At 41.5% G+C, this 20,972-nt stretch overlaps 1 protein-coding gene across 2 annotated transcripts in view; it reads left to right on the top strand.

The window, feature by feature from the left end:
- The window catches only part of pde11a (phosphodiesterase 11A), a 255,900-nt gene that overhangs the window by 177,951 nt on the left and 56,977 nt on the right, over positions 1-20,972 (top strand). For both annotated transcript variants that reach the window (XM_002934600.4, XM_031892908.1), the window contains exons 11-13: positions 17,720-17,866; positions 17,956-18,063; positions 19,346-19,455. In XM_002934600.4, the coding sequence (XP_002934646.1) occupies positions 17,720-17,866; positions 17,956-18,063; positions 19,346-19,455 (365 nt within the window). The remainder of the gene's footprint in view (positions 1-17,719; positions 17,867-17,955; positions 18,064-19,345; positions 19,456-20,972) is intronic.

Here is a 20,972-nt window from a genome sequence, read left to right as displayed (position 1 = left end):
ATCGCGAGCCTGCAATCGACCCGGGTACCCAGACTTTCCTACCAAAACCTAACCACGTTGCAGGCATTTCGCGTGTACCTGTGGGTACCTGACCCAATGCAGGACTCTACCAATGGATACCATAAAACAATGTCAGCATAAGAATTTCCCTGTACTAAGCACAAGTGTGCAGGGCAATTTTTTTGGTTTGGTTTCCCTTTAATACAGTATTAAGCTATGTAGTAGCTTTTTTTAGCTACCACAGATGGTAGGCAGCACAGAAATTCTCTGGACGTGCTATCCTCTGTTGGAAAGAACAAAAAGCTGTGATTTGAAGATTAAGCAGAAAGTAAGAGGCATAATAAAAAGATAGATTGGATCATTTTATGCTGACATTTAATGTCTAGGGCCAAAACAGAGGGAGGCAGTCATGAACATATGTGCGGATAAACCATATCAAGATAAGCAAAAACCTGTTTTGAGATCTTTAATGACACTTGCCCACAATTCAGTAGATTTGGTCACTATAGCTTTTCAAACGTGGAACCCAGTGCAATCAAAATACTAAATAATCTTTGTGTAATGTTGAGTGACATTGCAGGATGACACATCCCTACAATAATATGTAGTCATCTTTTAGCTAAAGTCCAATAGATGGGTTCTGTGTGGTACTTTGTAATGGGTAGTAAACTAGAATCAATAAATCAAGCATATATTTTCATATCAAATGATTCAGTTCAGGTTTTATTTTAAAATTGTCAGTCATCATTTCACCTTTTTTAACATACATTACATACAGTAATGTCAGAATGTGTACTGATCTTCCTAGGAACCCCTTTTCTCTGCAGAGGGATGGAGGTGAAGAAATACAGAGGCCATGACCTCCCAGTTGCCCCAACCTCTGTCTAATAGCCAACAGCAAACTGAACAAATCAAATCTATGCACCCACCTTTGTATATGGCATGTACTTTAATTGTTTTGGTGAGTGTGCCCTGTCCAATTTGTCCCATCCCACATTCCTGTGGGATGGGAAAGTCAAAAATGTCCCCTTGATTGTAGAATCAGGGTCCATTTATGTGCCTAAATGCAGGGTGGTATTTATACATCTATACAGGCACCTGAGGGCCTGTGCCTAGGGCAGCAGCTTTTGGGGGGGGGGCGAACATCATGATCTGTTTGGGGTCCCTACTAGCTAGTCAGTCATTGCCCTCGGTCCTTTCTTTTCTAACCCTGAAAGCTGTATGAATAAAACAGCTATGGTCTGTTTCTCTTAAAACACAGGAGTCCTCCATATTTAAATGCAACTCAAGGGTTCTCCAACGCACACAGGGGTGAAGGTAAAGGAGCCATGCAAATTCTCTTTTTCCTATGAGACCTAAAGCCAGGTACAATGTGCCATATGCATTTTAGGGAAAACAAGATTTCATAATCTACAGACACTAGAGCTTCATAACCAGCCTTTGGGTTATCATTGGATTTTACATTGGCATCACAGTGAATTTGAGGCTGTGCACAGCTACTTTTCTTATGTGTATTAACACACATTTTAACAGATATGCAAAATGGAGGAGTAGTAATACATAAACATTCCAACTCATGGTAACTAGATAGCCCAATCATAGGTGAAATGTGCAATCCTTATAAAATGTAGATAAATTGGATAATGAATTCCAAATCTCATGCCTTCAATTGTTAACTATAAAAAGAGATAGGACAACTAACACTGCACAGCAAGGAAAATCCACTGCAGCCATAGGCATATGCTAGGAAAGGTTTATGTGAGAATAGTGAATGATTCTTTTTCCTAAATGATGCCACTGCCTAATGCAGCTCGTTAATGTTTAGGGCTTTCACCTCAGTTGCTTGGTCAGATTGGCTGCATGCCTGCGTGGGTGAATTGAGTTCCCAGAGGAAGAGCTCATTAAGCAATGTCAGTATGTTTTACAGCATAGAAATAAGCGTTGATGCAGCCTTACCAGCATATCAGAGGAAAACTAAAAAAAAGCACTGTAACTGTCACTATACGGGGCATACATGTGCTAGTTACATGGCCCCGCAGTCACCTCAGGAATGGGTTAAGCAGTTCCTCCTACTTAGCAATAACTAAGGTGGACGTGCATGTATACATATTGGGGCCAATTTATTAAAATGTGAGATTAGAGCTCACCACAGTGAAACTCACCCACTCTCTTTTTTTTCCTATGGGATTTTTAAAAGCTTATTTATCAATACATATAAATACATATGAATGGATAGAGAGTTGGTTTCATTACATAGTGCTTTAACTTTTAGGCTTTCTACTGTGGTATCAAAAAGCTTTATTGCTGAGACTTAAGGTCCTCATACACTATAAGATCCGCTCGCTTAGCGATGTCGCCAAGCGAGCGGATCTTCACCCGATATCCCCTTCTACGGGTGGGTAATATTGGGGGGCATGTAGGCGAATTCGATCGTTTGGCCCTGGGGCCAATTCTAAACGCAGCAATGGGGCAATCAGTTTGGGGACCGCATCAATGAGCCAATGCGGTCCCTGATCCGACTGGATTTTCTAACCTGGCCGATCGATATCTGGCCAATTTCAGGCCAGATATCGGTCGGCCAGGCCCCTGCCCATACACGGGCAGATAAGCTGCCGAATCAGTCCAAGGGACCGATATCGGCAGTTACTATCTGCCCGTGTATGGGGGCCTTTATTTTTACTTAAAGACGTGATGTACTCCATAATGAGTTAATAAATTAGGTTTAATGCATTGTAATAGTCTACCTGCCATTCCTTTATCGCTTGTTGGTTAACCTTTCCCTTTACTGTTGTCTTTCTCTGGAACATGATGGTCAAAGGTTGGCTCTTGATCCCCTAAGTTGTAGCATTAGAGTCCATAAACGTGACTAATAATGAAACTGATGTTCAGTTGATAGTCAGCTGTTGCCCTCAATGCTTTCTCTTCTACCTCAAAACAATGGAGCACTTAGGCATACAGAAACAGTTGCGGTCTGTTTATCTTAAAACAAAAAAAAACAAAAAAAAACACAGAATTCCTCTTTATATTTATGCTTTAATGCAACTGAAGGGAGGCCTTGTGACATGAACTCTACTCCCCCACAGGTATTCAGCTCCTGCTTGATTCTAAAATGCTCCCCTACACAGGAAAGGATGGAGGTCAAGGCATAACAATACTCTCATTCCTGTAGAACCTAAAGCCAGGTCTGACGTTCCATCTATATTTTAGAGAAGAGAATAAATTCATCACTACACCATCTTAAATAGCATTTGGGTTATCAAGGGGTATATGCTGCATACAACTACTTTTCTTCCGTGTATTACCCTGTAACAGATAAGCAAAATGGAGGAATTTTAGTTAGTAAACATTTCCAGCGCATGATAACTTTATACCCTAATTACAACTGAAAACTGAAGGCTTCTTGGCCGCGCTGACCAAGAGCCGATCCCAGCCATGTATTGGTGTGTTCCCAAAGTATGAGGGGTGAGGTTGGCAGCCCTGGTGGGCCCCTTGACACCGCAGTCCAACCCTGTCCAATTCACTGGTTGAATAGGGAAGCACCATGGTGCCTCTAATCCAGGGCTGGGCAAACTACTTCCCGTGGGCCACGTCCGGCCAGTTTGTCTTTTTAATCCGGCCTGCTGACTCCGCAAGTCTCATCATGCAAGGGACTGACGTCTGTAAATCAATGTGGCCCCTGTGCCAAAAAGCTTGCCCACCCCTGCTCTAAGCAGTCGCATTGCATCTATGCAAATATCTCCCACACGCCCTGATTGACTTGCTATGGCACTAATACCCTTGGCCATAAAAATAATGCTAAAATCAGCTCCAGTACTGTCTTTACAAACCTCTTTTTTCACATTTTTGTATTAGTAAAAATGATAAATAGCGCTTGCAAATATCCGACATGTTGGTGGCACAAACACAAAACACTTTGAGTCAACCTTGGGGCAAATATTAGGGGCATATGGCAGGAACATCTGCTGGGATGTCAGTCATCCAGTGACGTATGTGGAGGAATCTGTGTTACAAAGGGCCCCGTGTTGCCATGACAACCGGATGCTGCTAGGAGATCTCTCCTTGCACAGCTGACACTATAGCCATGTGAGAAGTCACCTTCATTGACAAAATTAGAAGCCTGAAAAGAAAAAGAAAACAGAAACGAGAAGTTGTAACTGCGCGACAGTATTTTTGTTCCGTCGGAGGTGTTTGTTATGCTGTAAATGAAGTATCTGGTACATACCTGTCACCTTTAGTAACACACGCAGCTGCTGGCTTTTAATTAGACCTATAAATAATTAGATGTATTTATAGTTGGGCAGTGGAGACACCAATACAGAAGGCACTAGCACTCAAGTCGTTCTTTCATCATACTGATGCCTAGGGTGATCCTAGCCAGACGTTACATGGGCACACATTAATATGGCATAATATAATCGCTTATATGTAACATTTGCCATCAGGCTCCTTTTTCTTTGCAATAAAATGGAATTATATGACTACCAAATATATGAAGCCCTAATCAATCTCAGTGTAATATCCTCACAAAATATCAAGCCCTATAAATGTTTTATTAGCACTGAATATTGTGTTGACATCACTGCTCACATAGTTTATGGCTTTGGCACCGGGATGTCACTAAGAAAAAAATAACCCTTTCAGCACCAGTAAGTGACCCCTTATGTCCCTGTCAGCAGAGACCTGACAATCGGAGTAGCACACCCAGGGGGGTCAATAAGTATTGAGTGACCACAGGGGTTCTGACTGATGAAACTTTAGTGTATGTTGTTCTTACTTTTGTAGCCTTTATTTTTCCACCCAGAACTAGCTCCTACTTACCTAGTGTAGAGCACAGAGAGGTGTTGCAGAACTGTACCTCTCAGATGTTCAAAACAGGATTTCTGGACACCAGGAGTTCTTAAAGGGGGATTCCTGCTTCCAAACCAAAATTTGTTTAAGAGCCCCCACAGAAACCAGGAACCCCTGATATACCTTTCACTGTAATCTGTAAGTATAAATATATACCATTTTATATGCTGAAATACATTCTGCATCATTTAAAATCCTTGCAGGGGAGGAGGGATTAAAGCATTGATATTACAATTTGTAACTACTTCTCCACAACTTACAGACAGCATGCAGGAACTACGTAACCCACAATGCATTGCACTGTGATGTTCCTTTCCATATTGACATCATGTGTGCAGGTCCTGAGCATTCTGGATAATGGGTCCCATACCTGTACTAAGTTTACGGTGCTTTCAGATAGATAAATGAACATTCGGGTCTGGGCTACAATTTAAAATAGGCCCAAACAGCCCCCAGCAGCCCAATAAATAGATAAATAGTGACTGTCTATAGCATTGTATAGCAGCCCCTCTGGCATTTGCCAGAATACAAAGATTGTCAGTGCCTGTGAATGATCTTAGCTTAGCTTCATAGCTATAAGCTACAACTATATTGACTCTTTATGCCCATCCTTTAATATTTCCCTAGGTTTTTTCAAACTTATTTTTAAGAAATGTTAACTTGAACAGATAAATAAAAGTTTTTATAAAGCAACCTGCCTATAAATCAGGCGCAAGCACATACAATACAGAAAGAAGCTTACATGTATAGTGAGGTGAATGTGCCCTCTAGTGACTGTGCTGGGAAATACATTCTATAAAGAGTCAGCAGTCTATGGGGCTGATTTACTAACCCACGAATCCGACCCGAATTGGAAAAATTCCGACTTGAAAACGAACATTTTGCGACTTTTTCGTATGTTTTGCGATTTTTTCGGATTCTGTACGAATTTTTTCGTTACCAATACGATTTTTGCGTAAAAACGCGAGTTTTTCGTATCCATTACGAAAGTTGCGTAAAAAGTTGCGCATTTTGCGTAGCGTTAAAACTTACGCGAAAAGTTGCGCATTTTTCGTAGCGTTTCGTAATGGATACGAAAAACTCGCGTTTTTACGCAAAAATCGTATTGGATCCGAAAAATTCGTAAAGAATCCGAAAAAATCGCAAAACATACGAAAAAATCGCAAAGTACCGATCATTACGAAAAAAACGCAATCGGACTCCATTCGACCCGTTCGTGGGTAAGTAAATCAGCCCCTATGGGTACTGTTACACTGCCACTCCTTGCACTCTTTAGCAACAAATTGACTTTTGTAACTTACATACTTACCTTGCTTTGGTAATAGTGAAACACTAGCCGAGAGGTCTAATGGATAGAGAGGTACAGGTATACAGAAAGCAATGGAAGTAATGGGTGGAGGGGTACAGGGGTATACAAAACAAAAGAGATAATGGATAGAGGGGTACAGGGGTATAGAAAGCAATGGAAATAATGAGTAATGGTGTATAGAAAACAATAGCTGTAATGGATAGAGGGTACAGGGATATAGAAAACAATGGACATAATAGAAAGAGGGGTACATGGGTGTAGAGAAAGATATAAATATTGAATAAGCGGTACACTGTTACATAAACAATGTAAATGATAAATAGTGTGGTACAGGGGTATAGAAACAGAAAAAATGAATAGAGGGGTACAGGGGTAAAGAAAACAATGGAAATAATAGATAGGTTACTGAGCTACAGAAAATAATGTAAATACTAAATTGCATATAATGATTTATCAACTAAAAAGTTCTTAGAAAGCTCCAGTGATATTTAAGGTTTGACTTCATCTAACAATCTCCAATGCATTTTCTTCTGTGAGAATGTTATAACCTTGGAATTTGGGAAAATCATGTGGTAACAACCCTAAATGCAGGTCAACTTGATGGTAATCACCAAATTAACCCTTTAGTGTGCACACCACCATTACAGACAAAAGGTAGACTTAGTAGCAGTTGAAAATTGGTGAAGATGAGCTTGGTAAAAGGGTAATTCACAGCCAGTAGTACTGTTCCTCCTGTTAAACCAGTACTGTTAATGAATCGTGTCAAATGAGTATTCATTTATATTCTCAAAATTATATGAAGTCCTGCCGTAGCTCCTTAAGTCGTCAGTAGGTACTCCTCAACAGGTTACAGACCCCGTGCTGGCTGTACAACATTTCCAAATACAAATACAAATGACCAGGAGAGTACACATTATCTCAATGTATCATATCAGTGTTATTTATTGAGACATCATAGCACTACATGTTTCGGCTTAACAGCCTTCCTCATTTCTATTCCTTATTTGAGTCTTGAATTAGTCTCTAAATCTTATACGTTGTTAGATATTTATGAGGGGGTTTACCCAAAATGGGTCAGGGCTTGGTGGAAAATAGAGTTTTTGGGTAGATCAGCAAAGTGTTATGGCAGGTAAGAGTTAGGGAAGGTCAAGGCACGGTTAGGGAAGGTCAAGACATGGTCCCATTTTTGAAAAGTAAACTCATCATAAGGCTGATGTCTGACGTGGCGTAGGGCTGATATTTTCGGCAAGCGGAAAAACGCTTGGCGAAAATACAGCCCTACGCCCGCTACTTGTGCCTGCACCCGAATGAATGAGATACGCTCGGGTGCAGGCACATGTAGCCGATATATGCATGAAAAGGCGAGACTTTGCATTCTCTCGCATTTTTATGCGTATTTCGGCTACATGTGCCTGCACCCGAGCGTATCTCATTCATTTGGGTGCAGGCACAAGTAGCAGGCGTAGGGCTGAATTTTCGCTAAGCGTTTTTCCACTTGCCGAAAATATCAGCCCTACGCCACGTCTGGCATCAGCCTAATGTTAATATTCTGCTACTATGTGCAGAAAACCTGTTTTGTGTCCCTTTCATGTCCACTTTCTGTTTATAGATCATCTTGGGCCAGTAACTCTTTAACCCTTTGGCCATCAAACCCACGGGCTGATATGGACAAGAGTTGTGATGAGCCTGATTTCAACTGAAACAGACACATCACTCTGAAATATCAACAGTAATTAATTTGCTTACAGCGTTATGTAAAGTTGTGCCTATCGATGCCGAGTGAAAGAACTAACCTAATTGTGCAGCTACGAGTGGTGCAAGGCCGATCAATATTTAATGACTGCTATGCATTATTTATAGCCATGTGATATCTTCTCATTTATAGGGCAAACATCACACAAGAGAACGGCAAAACACAAAAATAATGAATCACCTACTTTGGAAGCTGTTTGATTCAGCCATGCAATGCTAATAATGTATGCATTCCCAGCTGGTAGCTCTGTTGATTTGTTGTATTGAAAGGGAAAAAAATTCTGAAAAGAATCATATGGGTTTTGTAAATAAACAAGTTTCCAGGAATTTCATTTCAGGCAAGTAAACAGAAAATTATATATATATATTTATATATACAGTATATAAAAGATTTGATTAGCGAGAACTGGTGGGTGGAATGCTAGCGCCAGTTTACTTATCAAAATTTCATAGCTGTTCTATCAGAAGTGGATCTTATTAGTGGCCTCTGTAGCTTTTATTGAGAGCCCCCAGTACCCTGGCGGTGTTGGTCGCAATGATGAAGGGACTTTATTTATATGATGAGTTCAGATCTTTAAATCTTGGAAAAGGGGAATTAAAAAACAGATAAGAACCCAATAAAGGGGGCAATATAAGGATATTCCTACTCAATTTCATTATTTTTACTTTGCAATGGTAACATACACAGTATTAGGCAGCCTTTAGTTCACAACCAATAGTTATGCATTGTAAGGCACTAAAGGCAACTTGATTTAACATTTTTTTTCATTTTTTTCTTCTCCAACTCTTCCTTTTATTTTAACTCAAATTAGACCTCTCTGATATGTCAGGCCTGTTTATGTGTAGAACTATAATATGGAAGGTATAGTGTTGGAATCAGTAAAGAGCTCAAGAAGAACCAGGTCCTTGGAGAACCTGCTTCTGACAAGACTAAGACCCTTTAAGCGCCTCGTGCTTAGGAATGCTCATTCTAGCTACTGTACCTTGTCTGTCTCACATTCCCAGAGCATACTAAAACTTTTGCTGTGCCTTCGGGTACTACAAGCCCTCATTCATAGGGCCCACTTCCCTAACTTCCAATAAGTTGCACTTCATACCCTAGGATTCTGGATATACCTTCATGGAGGCTTCCTTTCTCATGCTCTCCAGCAGCATCCACTCTCTCCATAGAGCAGTGTCCAAATCAGAAGAACATAACTGCTTCTTCCTTTTTATAACAAGGATTACTGTACCAATAACTCTCCTGTTCCCTTGCAAACTAAGCCCAGAGTGTCCCTCCTCAGTGGAGCATACAGTAGGACTGTTCATTCTAGCTACTCACACTTCTAGGATTTTTTAGGGGAATAGACTGGGCGGAGAAATGGGCAGATTGGGCAAGGAAATGGGCAGAATGGGCGGGGAAATGGGCAGAATGGGCAGGGTATCTGTAATACTGGCGTCGGCCCTAGCTGGGGATTAACTGGATTGGCAGGTTAAATACCGCCCAGGTGGCCTATATATATTTTATATACTTTATGATCTGTTACATGCAGTGGAACCTCAGTGTATCGTTAATGGAAAGTCTGAAGGTTGGAATGAACAAGTTTTGAATACTTTTTCTTTTTGTGGCGTGACACAATCTCTAGCACCCAGGGGCATCCATGGAAAAACATTCATGGTTTAACGGTTCATTTTTCCAGTAAAAAGACTAAATTTATCCTTTTCCTCAGTCACAACACATTGGTAAATGTGTCACCAGCGGCAGGGGAAGGTAACATTTTGTAGTTCCATAGTATAATTACCTATTGTGTAAGAGTGGCACCTTAGAAGGAAAAAAGAAAAAGCTACAGGAGGGCTTGTAATTTTTACCTGTAATTTCTGTCTTCTTATATTACTTGCTTACAGTAGGTCTTGAAATAGTAGGGATTAAAAGAGCGCAGATAAGAAGGATAAAAAAAAGGCAACAGTAGGGATTTAAATAGTCAAGATAATAAAGTACAGGTATGACATCCATTATCAGGAAATCCGTTATCCAGAAATCTCTGAATTACGGAAAGGCCATCTCCCATAGACTCCATTTGAATAAAAAAAATGAAACTTTTAAATATGATTTTCTTCTCTGTAGTAATAAAAAAGTACCTTGTACTTGATCTTAACTAAGATATAATTAATTAGGGTTACCACCTGCCTGTTTTTGACCCTGGAACAAAACTGCCTGCCCAGTTTTCCCAATTTGGAAAACTGGGCAGAACTCTCCAAAATTGACGAGAAGATTGGGCCCATCACTAGCCCTGCCCCAAAGAAGTCACCAGTCCACCCCCCCATGTAACGTCACATCCTCATCCAGTGATGTCACATCTAGGGTGCCACCTTCCTTTTCTTATATTTGTATGCTTTTTCCTATTAATAACATTGGCATCAAACATCATTTCTACCGGTCCTAGTCACATCCCCACCTCCCGCCCAGAGTTATGGCTGCTGAAAGGTGGCAACCCTATAATTAATCCTTATTAGAGGCAAAACACTCCTATTTGGTTTGTTTACTGTTTAACTGTTTTTTTTTTAGTAGAATTAAGGTATGGAGATCCAAGCTGCAGAAAGATCACTTATCCCAGGTCCCAAGCATTCTGCATACCGGGTTTCATACCTTTACAGAAAATGCAATTATGTAGTCATAAAATTCCTTTTGAAGGGATCTGCTAAACCCATGCTTGTACCTCATCTAGCCACTAGGGGGCATTTATAAACACAAGGACAGAGTGCAATTTTATTATCAAATCACTATGTATTTTTCACCCAAAATACAGTTATTTTCCCATTGCACCAACTGCAGTTGTGCCCTATGGACACAACACACAAATTAGGTACTAGCATTTTCAGTGTAGGGGATGTGTTACTTCTAGAGGATATAGTTTGGATTGGGGTGTCCAGGCCCCCCAGGGTTGCCTGGGCATCCCACCCCAGTCAGAAGCGGCTACATTTTCCTGTACCCCCACCACATACTACATTTCTCCTTGCAGCCATGATGGGAGGGGGAGCACCGGTGTCCACAGTTTTTGTCAGTGGAGGAATGGGCCTAAGTCGTCAGGGGCCGCGGGGCCCATAAGGTTTTTTCCTAGTGCTCCCCCAGCTCAGTCCTCAGAGCATGCGTTCATAACAGGGGGTTGCAATCAATTCACTGGGTGTATGTCTAGTGCAACTTGGCACAATCCCTTGGGAGACCCAGGTCCAAGGTACTGGTAGCTCCAAGGTTCCCTAGGGACAATATGCGCAGTTGTGCACCTTTCATCAGAAGACACACATTGGTGACCAAATAGAAGCACAGGAGCATGTTTGGACACAAGTACCTTAATATATTGCGTCACTTTGTGTTATTTGAGAGCATCTGCACTTGTGGGTGCAATTGTAAATGATTCCTATTACCTTTTTTACTTTATTTAGCATTTACTTTAGCATTACTGGTGGCATGAACCCTAGTCAGTGTTATTAGCCTTATTATTCTACCCATACTGCAACTCAAAATCTGGTTATCGGGATCACTGACATCAGCAGTTAAAACAACAGATTGAATGGGTCCCTTCATTTTAAAAAAAGCTCCTCTTATTTATGGTTGTTTCATTTTTCAGGCCATCTGCTCTTCATTTTGCATTTTAATTTCAAAATTGCTACCTGGTTGCTAGAGTAATTAAGCCCTAGTGACCACATAGCAGTTAAAATCCCAAGCAGATAGCTACAAAACTAAGAAAAATACAAATACTACATACTGCAAAGACACAAACTCAATATAGCATTCTAGAATGCATGTGTTTCTTTTTACACAGTCATTGCAGTACTTGAATAGATGTTGTATAAATCCTCACTTTGAATCGCTGTGTTTGGCTACCTCTGTAAATATGTACAGATTTGAAAAAAAGCTTTATGGTCTTTTAAATGTTTGCATGCTTTTCCCATTATTGCACTCTTCTTTAAATTTTAAGTTGCTTACGTCCATCCCTGTTGCTAGGAGACACTCCTGGATCCAGCATTGTGGTACCTTAATGACTGGCTGTGGAATGAAATTAAACTTGAAATATATGGAAACACAAAGGATGCAAGTTTTATGTAATGAGGGATAGCCCAGTATGACAGTTCTTGTAAAAATGATAGATAAACATCATAAAGAGCAGTAAAAACTGTTTGTTGTATCCTGTACCAGATTTCACTAAATGCCTCTTCTGTTACATAAGCTTTAAATAGTGGCACATTGTCAGTGAAGAGCACTTTTTGGGGGGTACAACAATCAAACAGGATCCTTTCCCCCTTGTCAATTAACATTAGATATCCAGCCTACCTGTCATCCCAAATGCCACGGTTACTGGCCGGCAGGTTTGGCCCCCAAAATGTAGAGAGAATCTGAGGTGAATAGGGTTTGTTAAACCGGTCATTCCTAAATTACTCTTAATCCTCCCTAACCTGTTCCTTTTGTTATGAGAACAGGAACTATCCCATGTAAAATGGGCACCATTAAACTAGGGCAACTTGGAAAACCTACAGTGCAACAAGTGGGCACTGTACTTACCTCCTGCTCAAAGCAGCTGTAAGTAGGGTTACCACCATTCTTCAGGTTTGGGGATTGGGCAGTGATGTCACTTGGGGTTGGGCGATGATGTAATTGGGCAGGGAAATAGGTGGGCAAGGCAGGGGAATGGGTATATGGCGTGGGGCAATGGCTGTGTGAGGTGAGGAAATGGGTGGGATAGGTGCTGTCTCTATTTAAAAGGGTCTGATTGGGCATGGAGAGAGTCAGGGAACGGAGGAATTTATAGGTAAGCTTGCCTACTTTACAGATTTACCAGCAGGTATATTGCCAGTAAATTTGTAATACAGGCACTATACCTTACACAGCCAGTGAGTTATATGGTTACACCATGGCTAGACACCATTTGCAGAGCGTGCTCTGCTTCTAAATGGTGTTAGAGGTCACTTTTTTTTCAGTTTGTTGCCTGAAATGCTTTCTTGTGATGGGCTTGCGCTGTCGTTACTCTAAGCATTCAGTGTAACAATAAAACTGGCTAAAACCATAGCCTGTGCACAACAAAATTTTTTCCAATATAGTTGGTTAGACAAAAATGTAATATATAAAAGTTGGGGTGAATAGATGCCTAACGTAATTGACAGAACACCTACTTCCTCCATTATAGCCCTCTAACCTGTTTCTGTGCCGGTGAAGTAGAGAGGTGCAATACAGATTGCACATATTGCTCAGAACTGTTCCTTCAAAAAGATATAGTGACAAAATAAATAAAACAAGAGAAAGTAATGGGGTGCAAGAAGAAAACATAATAAAATGCTGATTTTAATACTAATTAGAGAGAGTAGAAGTTTTGTTGGAAAAGGTAATAGAACCACCAGCCTTTACACCATATCCCTTTCCTACTAGGCTATTTGCGCCATTGTTAACATTCAGACTTTATTTTTATTACAGTTACTTGAAAGAGCTAAAGTGTGAAATAACACTCTTCTCTGTTTGCGGTTTAGTGTACATGTCCCAGGATCCCCTGGCATACTTTGCCATAATCTATAGAGTTAAACTCTATTTTATATCTAGTATAAATAAGTCTAAAGCAACTGGACTTGTTAAGTAATCATTAAAGACGTTTCTTCTACTTATCCAAGCAGCATCTATTTTACATTACATTTTTTAAATCCAAACACTAGGCAATTTACAATGTTTAAGAGTCATTCATCGATGCAATGGGTAAGCTCTTTAGCTCAGTCGGAGTTGAAAGAAATTTGTAAAGCAGAAGGCAAAGTTATAAAAAGCAGAAAGCATTGGTTAATGTAAGAAATTGAACCCCCAATCTCTACAATCAAGGCTCTCATGCAGAAACCTTGCTAGCAAAACACAGTAGAAAATGCCATAGACCGTGCGCCACCTGGTGGTAAATTGTGGTATTTTTTCCATGCGTTTACTGGGTAACCAAACTCAATCACATAAGAGGGCCAAAATCTAAAACATTGGCTAAGTCGCAGGCCAAATTTTTTATTAAGATAGTTAGTAGTAGACGGATGAATCCTTCCTCACCCTGAAACACCATGTCACGTGCATCATCCTCGTGCATTAATCATGTTCTGAAAATAACAACAAGCAACAAGTAAACTGTAAGCAAAACAGTTAAATTACAAACTGTGGGAGCCGTAGGACAGGACTCACTGCAGGGTGTGTGGTGCATATTATGTCATTCTGCAAAACGCACCCTGCAAGGCACAACGAAAACAGCCACTCTGAGCTCCACTGGGACTTGAGCGGCGCAGTCAGGCAATTGCATGGTCAGGAGCAACAATAAAGACTGGCACTCAGAGCTGCAAAATGGGACTTGATAAAGGGGTTATTTTGCCCCGAAACGTTGCACCTCCGCAATAAAGATTTTTAAAGGCCTTGTCCCATTTTGCAGCTCTGAGTGCCAGTGCTTTTTTGTTGCTACTGGGTTTTGGGAGGGTGCCGATCCCTCCAAGCAGTGTGCACCGAGCGCTAATTTTCCTTGGAGAGCTAAGGGTGTGCGAGCAGGATCTCCTGTTCTTCTCTAATTGCATGGTCAGGCACAGTCACCACGGGCCACATAAAACAGCCAGGCAGGCCGGATTTGACCCTCGGGCTTTGTGTTTGATACAGTTGAGTTAGAGCCATAACACAACAGCATGGTAAAGGATCTTGGCTGCATCTGTTTTTTAAAAAAAGACACCAGTGATAACCAGTGTCGGACTGGCCCACGGGGATACTAAGAAAACTCCCTATGGGTCAAGGTGTCAGGGGGCCCTCCTGCCTCTAAACTTTTGGCCTGTCTCATGGTCATTCCTGAATTTTGTATGGAAACAAAAAGGCTAAATGGAGGAAGGAAAATATTATAGTATGTAAAAGGAAATAAGTCTAACGCCAGTGTCAGCCTGGGCCGGTGGGACACCAGTAAAAAAGACCACGTCTGGACCAACCCCTCTCCCATGGACGAACCCGATCATGGCGCACAATTAAGGAAGATGAGGGAAGTACGTGCTGGGCGTGCGGCTGGGGGAGCAGGACAAGTTGGGTGCTGGGGGAGAGACTCCTGGTGGCCCCCAGACATAGCTCCCAACATTTGAAAAATGTAAAGAAGGCCAAAAAGAAATGCTGCAATTAGTGTGGTGAATTTTTATGACCACACCCATTTTTTGTGACCACACCCCCTAAATACCACTCACATTTTACAAACTTTGTGAGGTTATTTAAAGATTGAACACATTTCTGTGTTATTACAGTTTGAAATTGCCCTTTAAGCTGCTAGTGTCAGTTCCCCCAAGAGACTTGTAGCTTGTTGAGTTTCTGGGCTCTCTGCCAAAAGCTAGTTGTTTAATTAAATTTGCAAAACATTGTATCGTTTTTAGCATTCAGTGTAGGTTCAGTGCAGGAGATCAATGGGACTTTTCAGAAAGTATCCTGGACTTCGGGCTGAGCTGTCAAAATCGGGACTGTCCCGCCAAAATCGGAACAGTTGGGACATATGCCTGAACACTCAAGTCCGACCCTGTCTGGCACTCAGAATAGAACATAAGAACACAGTGAGTAGAGAACATTAGTGAACTGCAGTTTGATCGGGGTAGTCCTGCACCCATTTAAGTGCCTAATGCTGTGCCAAATAATTGCAAATTGGCGCCTATTTACTCAAAAGAATAGTGAAAAAGTTCAGTAAGGGAAATAAGGAATTGAATCTGCTTTCCCAGACGTACTGGCATATACACATTGCCATATTAATAAATGTACCCTAGTGCCATCAGCTGTATGTAGGAAAGGTAGGAAGATCCAGTAGTTCTGGCTGGCAGGACAGGATGAACTTGATGAGAGAATGAAACCACAGAGAGACTTATTAGCAGAACAAGACAAAGGCAAGTTCCTATCTGCAGAAAAATAGATTTTACACTGCCTAATGATGCCTTTTGGTGCAGCGCTTACAATGGCAATTATGGCCCAGGTGACTAAAGCGTGGAGAAAAGAACTATTCTATTGTAACAGCTCCAAAAGTTGTTTTTTTTTTGTAATAGAAAACATTATTTTACAGTTGTGCAAACCAGATAACCTTGAGTTGGATTTTAGCTAGAAACTAACAAGGTGCTAAGAATTGTATGAATAAATTGCTGCATAAAGCTTCTAGGAGTTGCGAGTTTGAATACAGAATACTCAATACCTGCACTTAGATACAATTGTACCTAATAAGCTAAACAGGTCTCTTGGGGGAACTGAGACTTGCAGCTTAAAGGGCAATTTCACCTTCATTAGCAAAACTATAATAACACATACAAGACCCCCAAACCTCCAGAAATGTGTTCAAACTTGACATAACCTGCAAAATTTTGTAAAATGGGAGTGGTATTTATGGGATGTGGCTGCAAAAATGGGCGTGGTCAAGCGCAACATTTCATTTTGTCCCTCATTGCATTTTTTTAAATGTTGGTTGGTATGCAAACCAGGAAAGCTCCTGGTGAGCCCAGGTGTCCTTGGGCTTTCCTGCTCCTGACTATTTGGCCTACTTCATGGTCATTCCATGTTTCTGAATAGGTGCAAAGAAGAGAAATAGATGGATAGATGCTATGTATGTAAAGGAAAGAAACTAGGAGAATAAAGAGGTTGAGTGAGGAAAGGAGGAAAAGTAGTTTGGAGAGTGAACCGAAGGTCTAAGGTTTTCTTGTGGGCCCCTGGCACATAGATGCCTAGATGGTCAGGCAGTTCTTCAGGACATGGACTTCTCACTATCTTATGGCACTGACCTTGTGCTTGTCCCTTGTTATTTGTGAGTATGGTAAAGTGGTGCCGTTTTTAGCTCTGCCACCTTGCAGCACTGAGGCCCTAATTCAGACCAAAGGATTATTTGCCAGTTTGCATATTTTCACTGGGTACTCCAGTTTCTTCCCACACTTTAGGGCTGATTCACTAAAGTGTGTTAATGTTTATCGCACTCTTTTTTGCGTTAAAATAGACGTGAAAATTAACGCGCGATTCACTACAGTATTACCACGTGCGTTAAGTCGCACATCGCATGCGTTAATTTGTGTGCAAACGCATGTGTTAATTTGAGTGCCGAAATAACACCAACGCATGATTCACAAACACTTAGGCGCTCTAAATATCGCATTAGTCTGTGCGAAAATGAACACCTACTTGGGGCAGGCGGTAATTATAGAAAAGTACAGTTAATGAGCTTTTGGCAACACAATATGGACTTTACAGTGGGATTTATTCTAGTATGTGTTGGCCCCAGAGTGATGCAGCCGCCAGTTTGCGGGGAAATGGTCATTTTCAGTACAGTAATTTTCCGCAAGTATTGGCATGCATGGCTAATATGGCGCGCGTTTATTCGCACAACTATTTATATGCGGCTACTATTTATACACGGAGCATTGATTAGCGCATGTACCGTCAAGACATGCTGGTGTTTTTTCCCCGAATGCAGTAAATGTATTTTATTGTATAATGGGTGCAGTCTTCTGTGTTATATTGCCATCTAATGGCCAAGATTGGTAAAACACAATATCATCCTCTGCTATTTTGTTTACTAATATTGCACATTTATTGGTGTAGAAAAGAAATATGTATGCTTCCTTAGCAATAATATCAACAGAAAGCAGAGAGGAAACTGCCCAATGAGGCAGGATACACATTGACCCTTGCACCAGTTGGGTGCAACAAGTATGTAGGTAGCTGGTCTATGTCCATATTAATAAAATTATTTTATACAAAAGTATGGCAATAATAACTGTGCCAACAGGTTATTCAGATGTTTTGCTCTTGTGCATATTCTGTAACTGTGTTTTCTCTCATTTAAGGCAGCCAACATCCCTTTGGTGTCAGAACTTTCTATCGCTGACATCCATTTTGATGACTTCTGCCTTGATGTCGATGCCATGATTTCGGCCGCCCTGCGGATGTTCATGGAGCTGGGGATGGTACAAAAGTTTAAAATTGATTATGAGGTAAATATCATGAGCCTTCTTTATCAGCGTTCTTGTTCTGCCATGATAAACACCGATCTGATTTTGTCTTTCATGCTTGTGTAATTCAGACCCTATGCAGGTGGCTGCTAACAATAAGAAAAAACTACCGAATGGTCCTGTATCACAACTGGCGGCATGCCTTTAATGTGTGCCAGCTCATGTTTGCCATGTTAACTGTAAGTACCCAAAGCCTGTATTAAGTGCACAGTTTGTTTTTACAATTATATAATCAAGGATCTTTCTTATGTGCCATCATTTTCCTTTGTTAATTTTGTTTGTTATCTCTGCATCTATCAAGTTCCTTTCTGTTAGGACAGGTCATTGTTATATTCAGATGTAGAAACCATTGTTCCACGGTTTCAGCTATGGTCATGCAAAACCAAAGATAGAGAGTTGAGTGTAGGAATCTCAATGCAGTATTCTCTTGTGTCAATTGGCCCCCAAGGGACTCAGAAAGGGTTTTTTTCTGCAGTGTTGCTTTAAAGAAATTTCTCTTTTGTTGGTTTGTTGGATTACAGCTCATGTAATATAATGGTAAATACTGGGAGTTGTAGAACAGCACCATTCAGCAACACTGCTATAGAAACTGTATGACCTTTTAAAGCAGTGGAATAAGTTGATGCACCCCCCCCCCCCTTCCACAAAGATGATATTTTTATTGCCCCTTCCCCTATTGGCCATTCATTGCATATGCAGCCTACCTTGGAGAGCAAGGGGCATATAATTCAGAAAAATTTACAGTAGATTAGATAGAAAGGAAAACTAAAATCACTGGGTGTGACTTTCTTAGGCACTTTGGCATCCCTAGTGACTTTTATGGCACACTGGGGGTCATTTATTAACACTGGGCAAATTTGCCTGTAAGCAGTAATTCATGGGATCCAATCAAATTGTTGCATTCATTATTCTACCTGCAGTTAGTTCTGTCTTGCATATAGGGGTGTATGGGGATACCTAGGTAGATAGGGGACAATGGCAATTGAATTATTATTATTATTATTAACATTTATTTATAAAGCGCCAACATATTCCGCAGCGCTGTACAATAAGTGGGTTTTATACATGGGACATACAGAGTAACATATAAAGCAATCAATAACCGATACAAGAGGTGAAGAGGGCTCTGCCCAAAAGAGCTTACAATCTACAAACCTGCTTAAAATCTATCCTTGACTGGTGCAGACAGAAGTGCCTATCTAAGGTAAGCAGTAAGTGATTAGAGTGATAGGGGTGTCTAACAAAATGGTTTACATTCCCTTTAGTCACTATTTTTTGTAAGATGCCATAGACCCTCACTATTTATTGGGCCAGTGGGGGGGGGGGGGGTTGTATGGGCCTCTGTGTACTTGAAATACCAGGGTCTATTTTTGAAACCCAGCCTGGACCTGTTGGGAGCAGAGATCATATTTACAATATACACTCACATCTCTAATGGTTTATCATTTGTTGTGTCCACAGACAGCCGGCTTTCAAGAAGTTCTGTCGGACACTGAGACTCTGGCTTTGATCGTGGGCTGTCTGTGTCATGATCTTGATCACCGGGGAACCAATAATGCCTTCCAGGCCAAGTAAGTTCTTTTGCTAATGAATTCATAGTCTTTATGTTATTGATACGAGCATTAGATTAAACATTCAGAAGTAAAGGGTCAACAATACAGTTGGTTCAGGGTGGATCATGGCTATGGGGGAAAGACTGGGGGAAGCCGGGAGTGATGGGATCAGGTGCAGAAGTGGGTGGGGCTGTGTGGAACCAGGTGGTCCTGGCAGGGTTCGACTGGGGTACCTGAGGCCCACCAAACACATAAGCTGCTGCTACTCCTGTACAGGTTATTGTCCAGTAACTTATTTGTTCTTTATCATGTCTAATTTACTGTAATGGGGGGCATGCTTTACTGTTGCTATTGCCTGGGTTAAAAAAGGATCTGCCATAGACTCCACTGATATTGCCACCTACCCATACCTCCCAACATTTGAAAAATGAAAAGAGGGACAAAAAGACAAAAAGACAAAAAGACAAAAAGACAATTTTTTTGTGGCCACGCCCCAATTAACACACCCCATTTTTTTTCTAAAAATACTCCTTTTATATAGATGAAATGGCGGGATCAGACGCAAATGTACTATACCCTCATACTGTACTACCTAAGGAAAACCTATAGCAACTCCTACATATAAATACAAATATAGAGAGCAGGCAGTCAGTTATAACTATGTACCAGTTTTGCCCCCCATACACAGTTCCCCCAATGGCCCACAGTACCCTTCATTCACAGTACCCCCAATACACATTGCCCCCCAATACACAGTGCCCTTCATACACAGTGCCCCCAATACACAGTACCCTTCATACACAGTACCCTTCATACACAGTGCCCCCAATACACAGTACCCCCAATACACAGTACCCTTCATACACAGTACCCTTCATACACAGTGCCCCCAATACACAGTACCCTTCATACACAGTACCCTTCATACACAGTGCCCCCCAATACACAGTACCCCAATACACAGTGCCCCCCAATACACAGTGCCCTTCATACACAGTACCCCAATACACACTGCCCTTCATACACAGTGCCCCCCAATACACAGTACCCCCAATACACAGTACCCTTCATACACAGTGCCCCCAATACACAGTACCCCCAATACACAGTGCCCCCCAATACACAATGCCTTTCATACACAGTGCCCCCAATACACAGTGCCCCCCAATACACAGTGCCCCCCCCAATACACAGAGCCCCCCAGTACACAGAGCCCCCCATTACACAGTGCCCCCCATTACACAGTGCCCCCCATTACACAGTGCCCCCATTACACAGAGCCCCCATTACACAGAGCCCCCATTACACAGAGCCCCCCATTACACAGAGCCCCCCACACATCCTCCTACTTCTTCCACGGTTCCTCTCCTTATGCAGCTCCATGTGTGGCGGTGCCAGGCCCTTTTATAAGGTTGCGCCCCGTGTGTACGTGTGACGTCAGTACGCACGGGGCGCAACCTTATAAAAGGGCCTGGCACCGCCGGAGAAGAAGCCACATAAGGAGAGGAACCGCGCAAGCAGCAGGAGCGCCCACA

This window comes from Xenopus tropicalis, chromosome 9, assembly GCF_000004195.4.
Source record: "Xenopus tropicalis strain Nigerian chromosome 9, UCB_Xtro_10.0, whole genome shotgun sequence".
Lineage (NCBI taxonomy): Eukaryota > Metazoa > Chordata > Amphibia > Anura > Pipidae > Xenopus > Xenopus tropicalis.
This window is presented reverse-complemented; position numbering and strand designations above follow the sequence as displayed.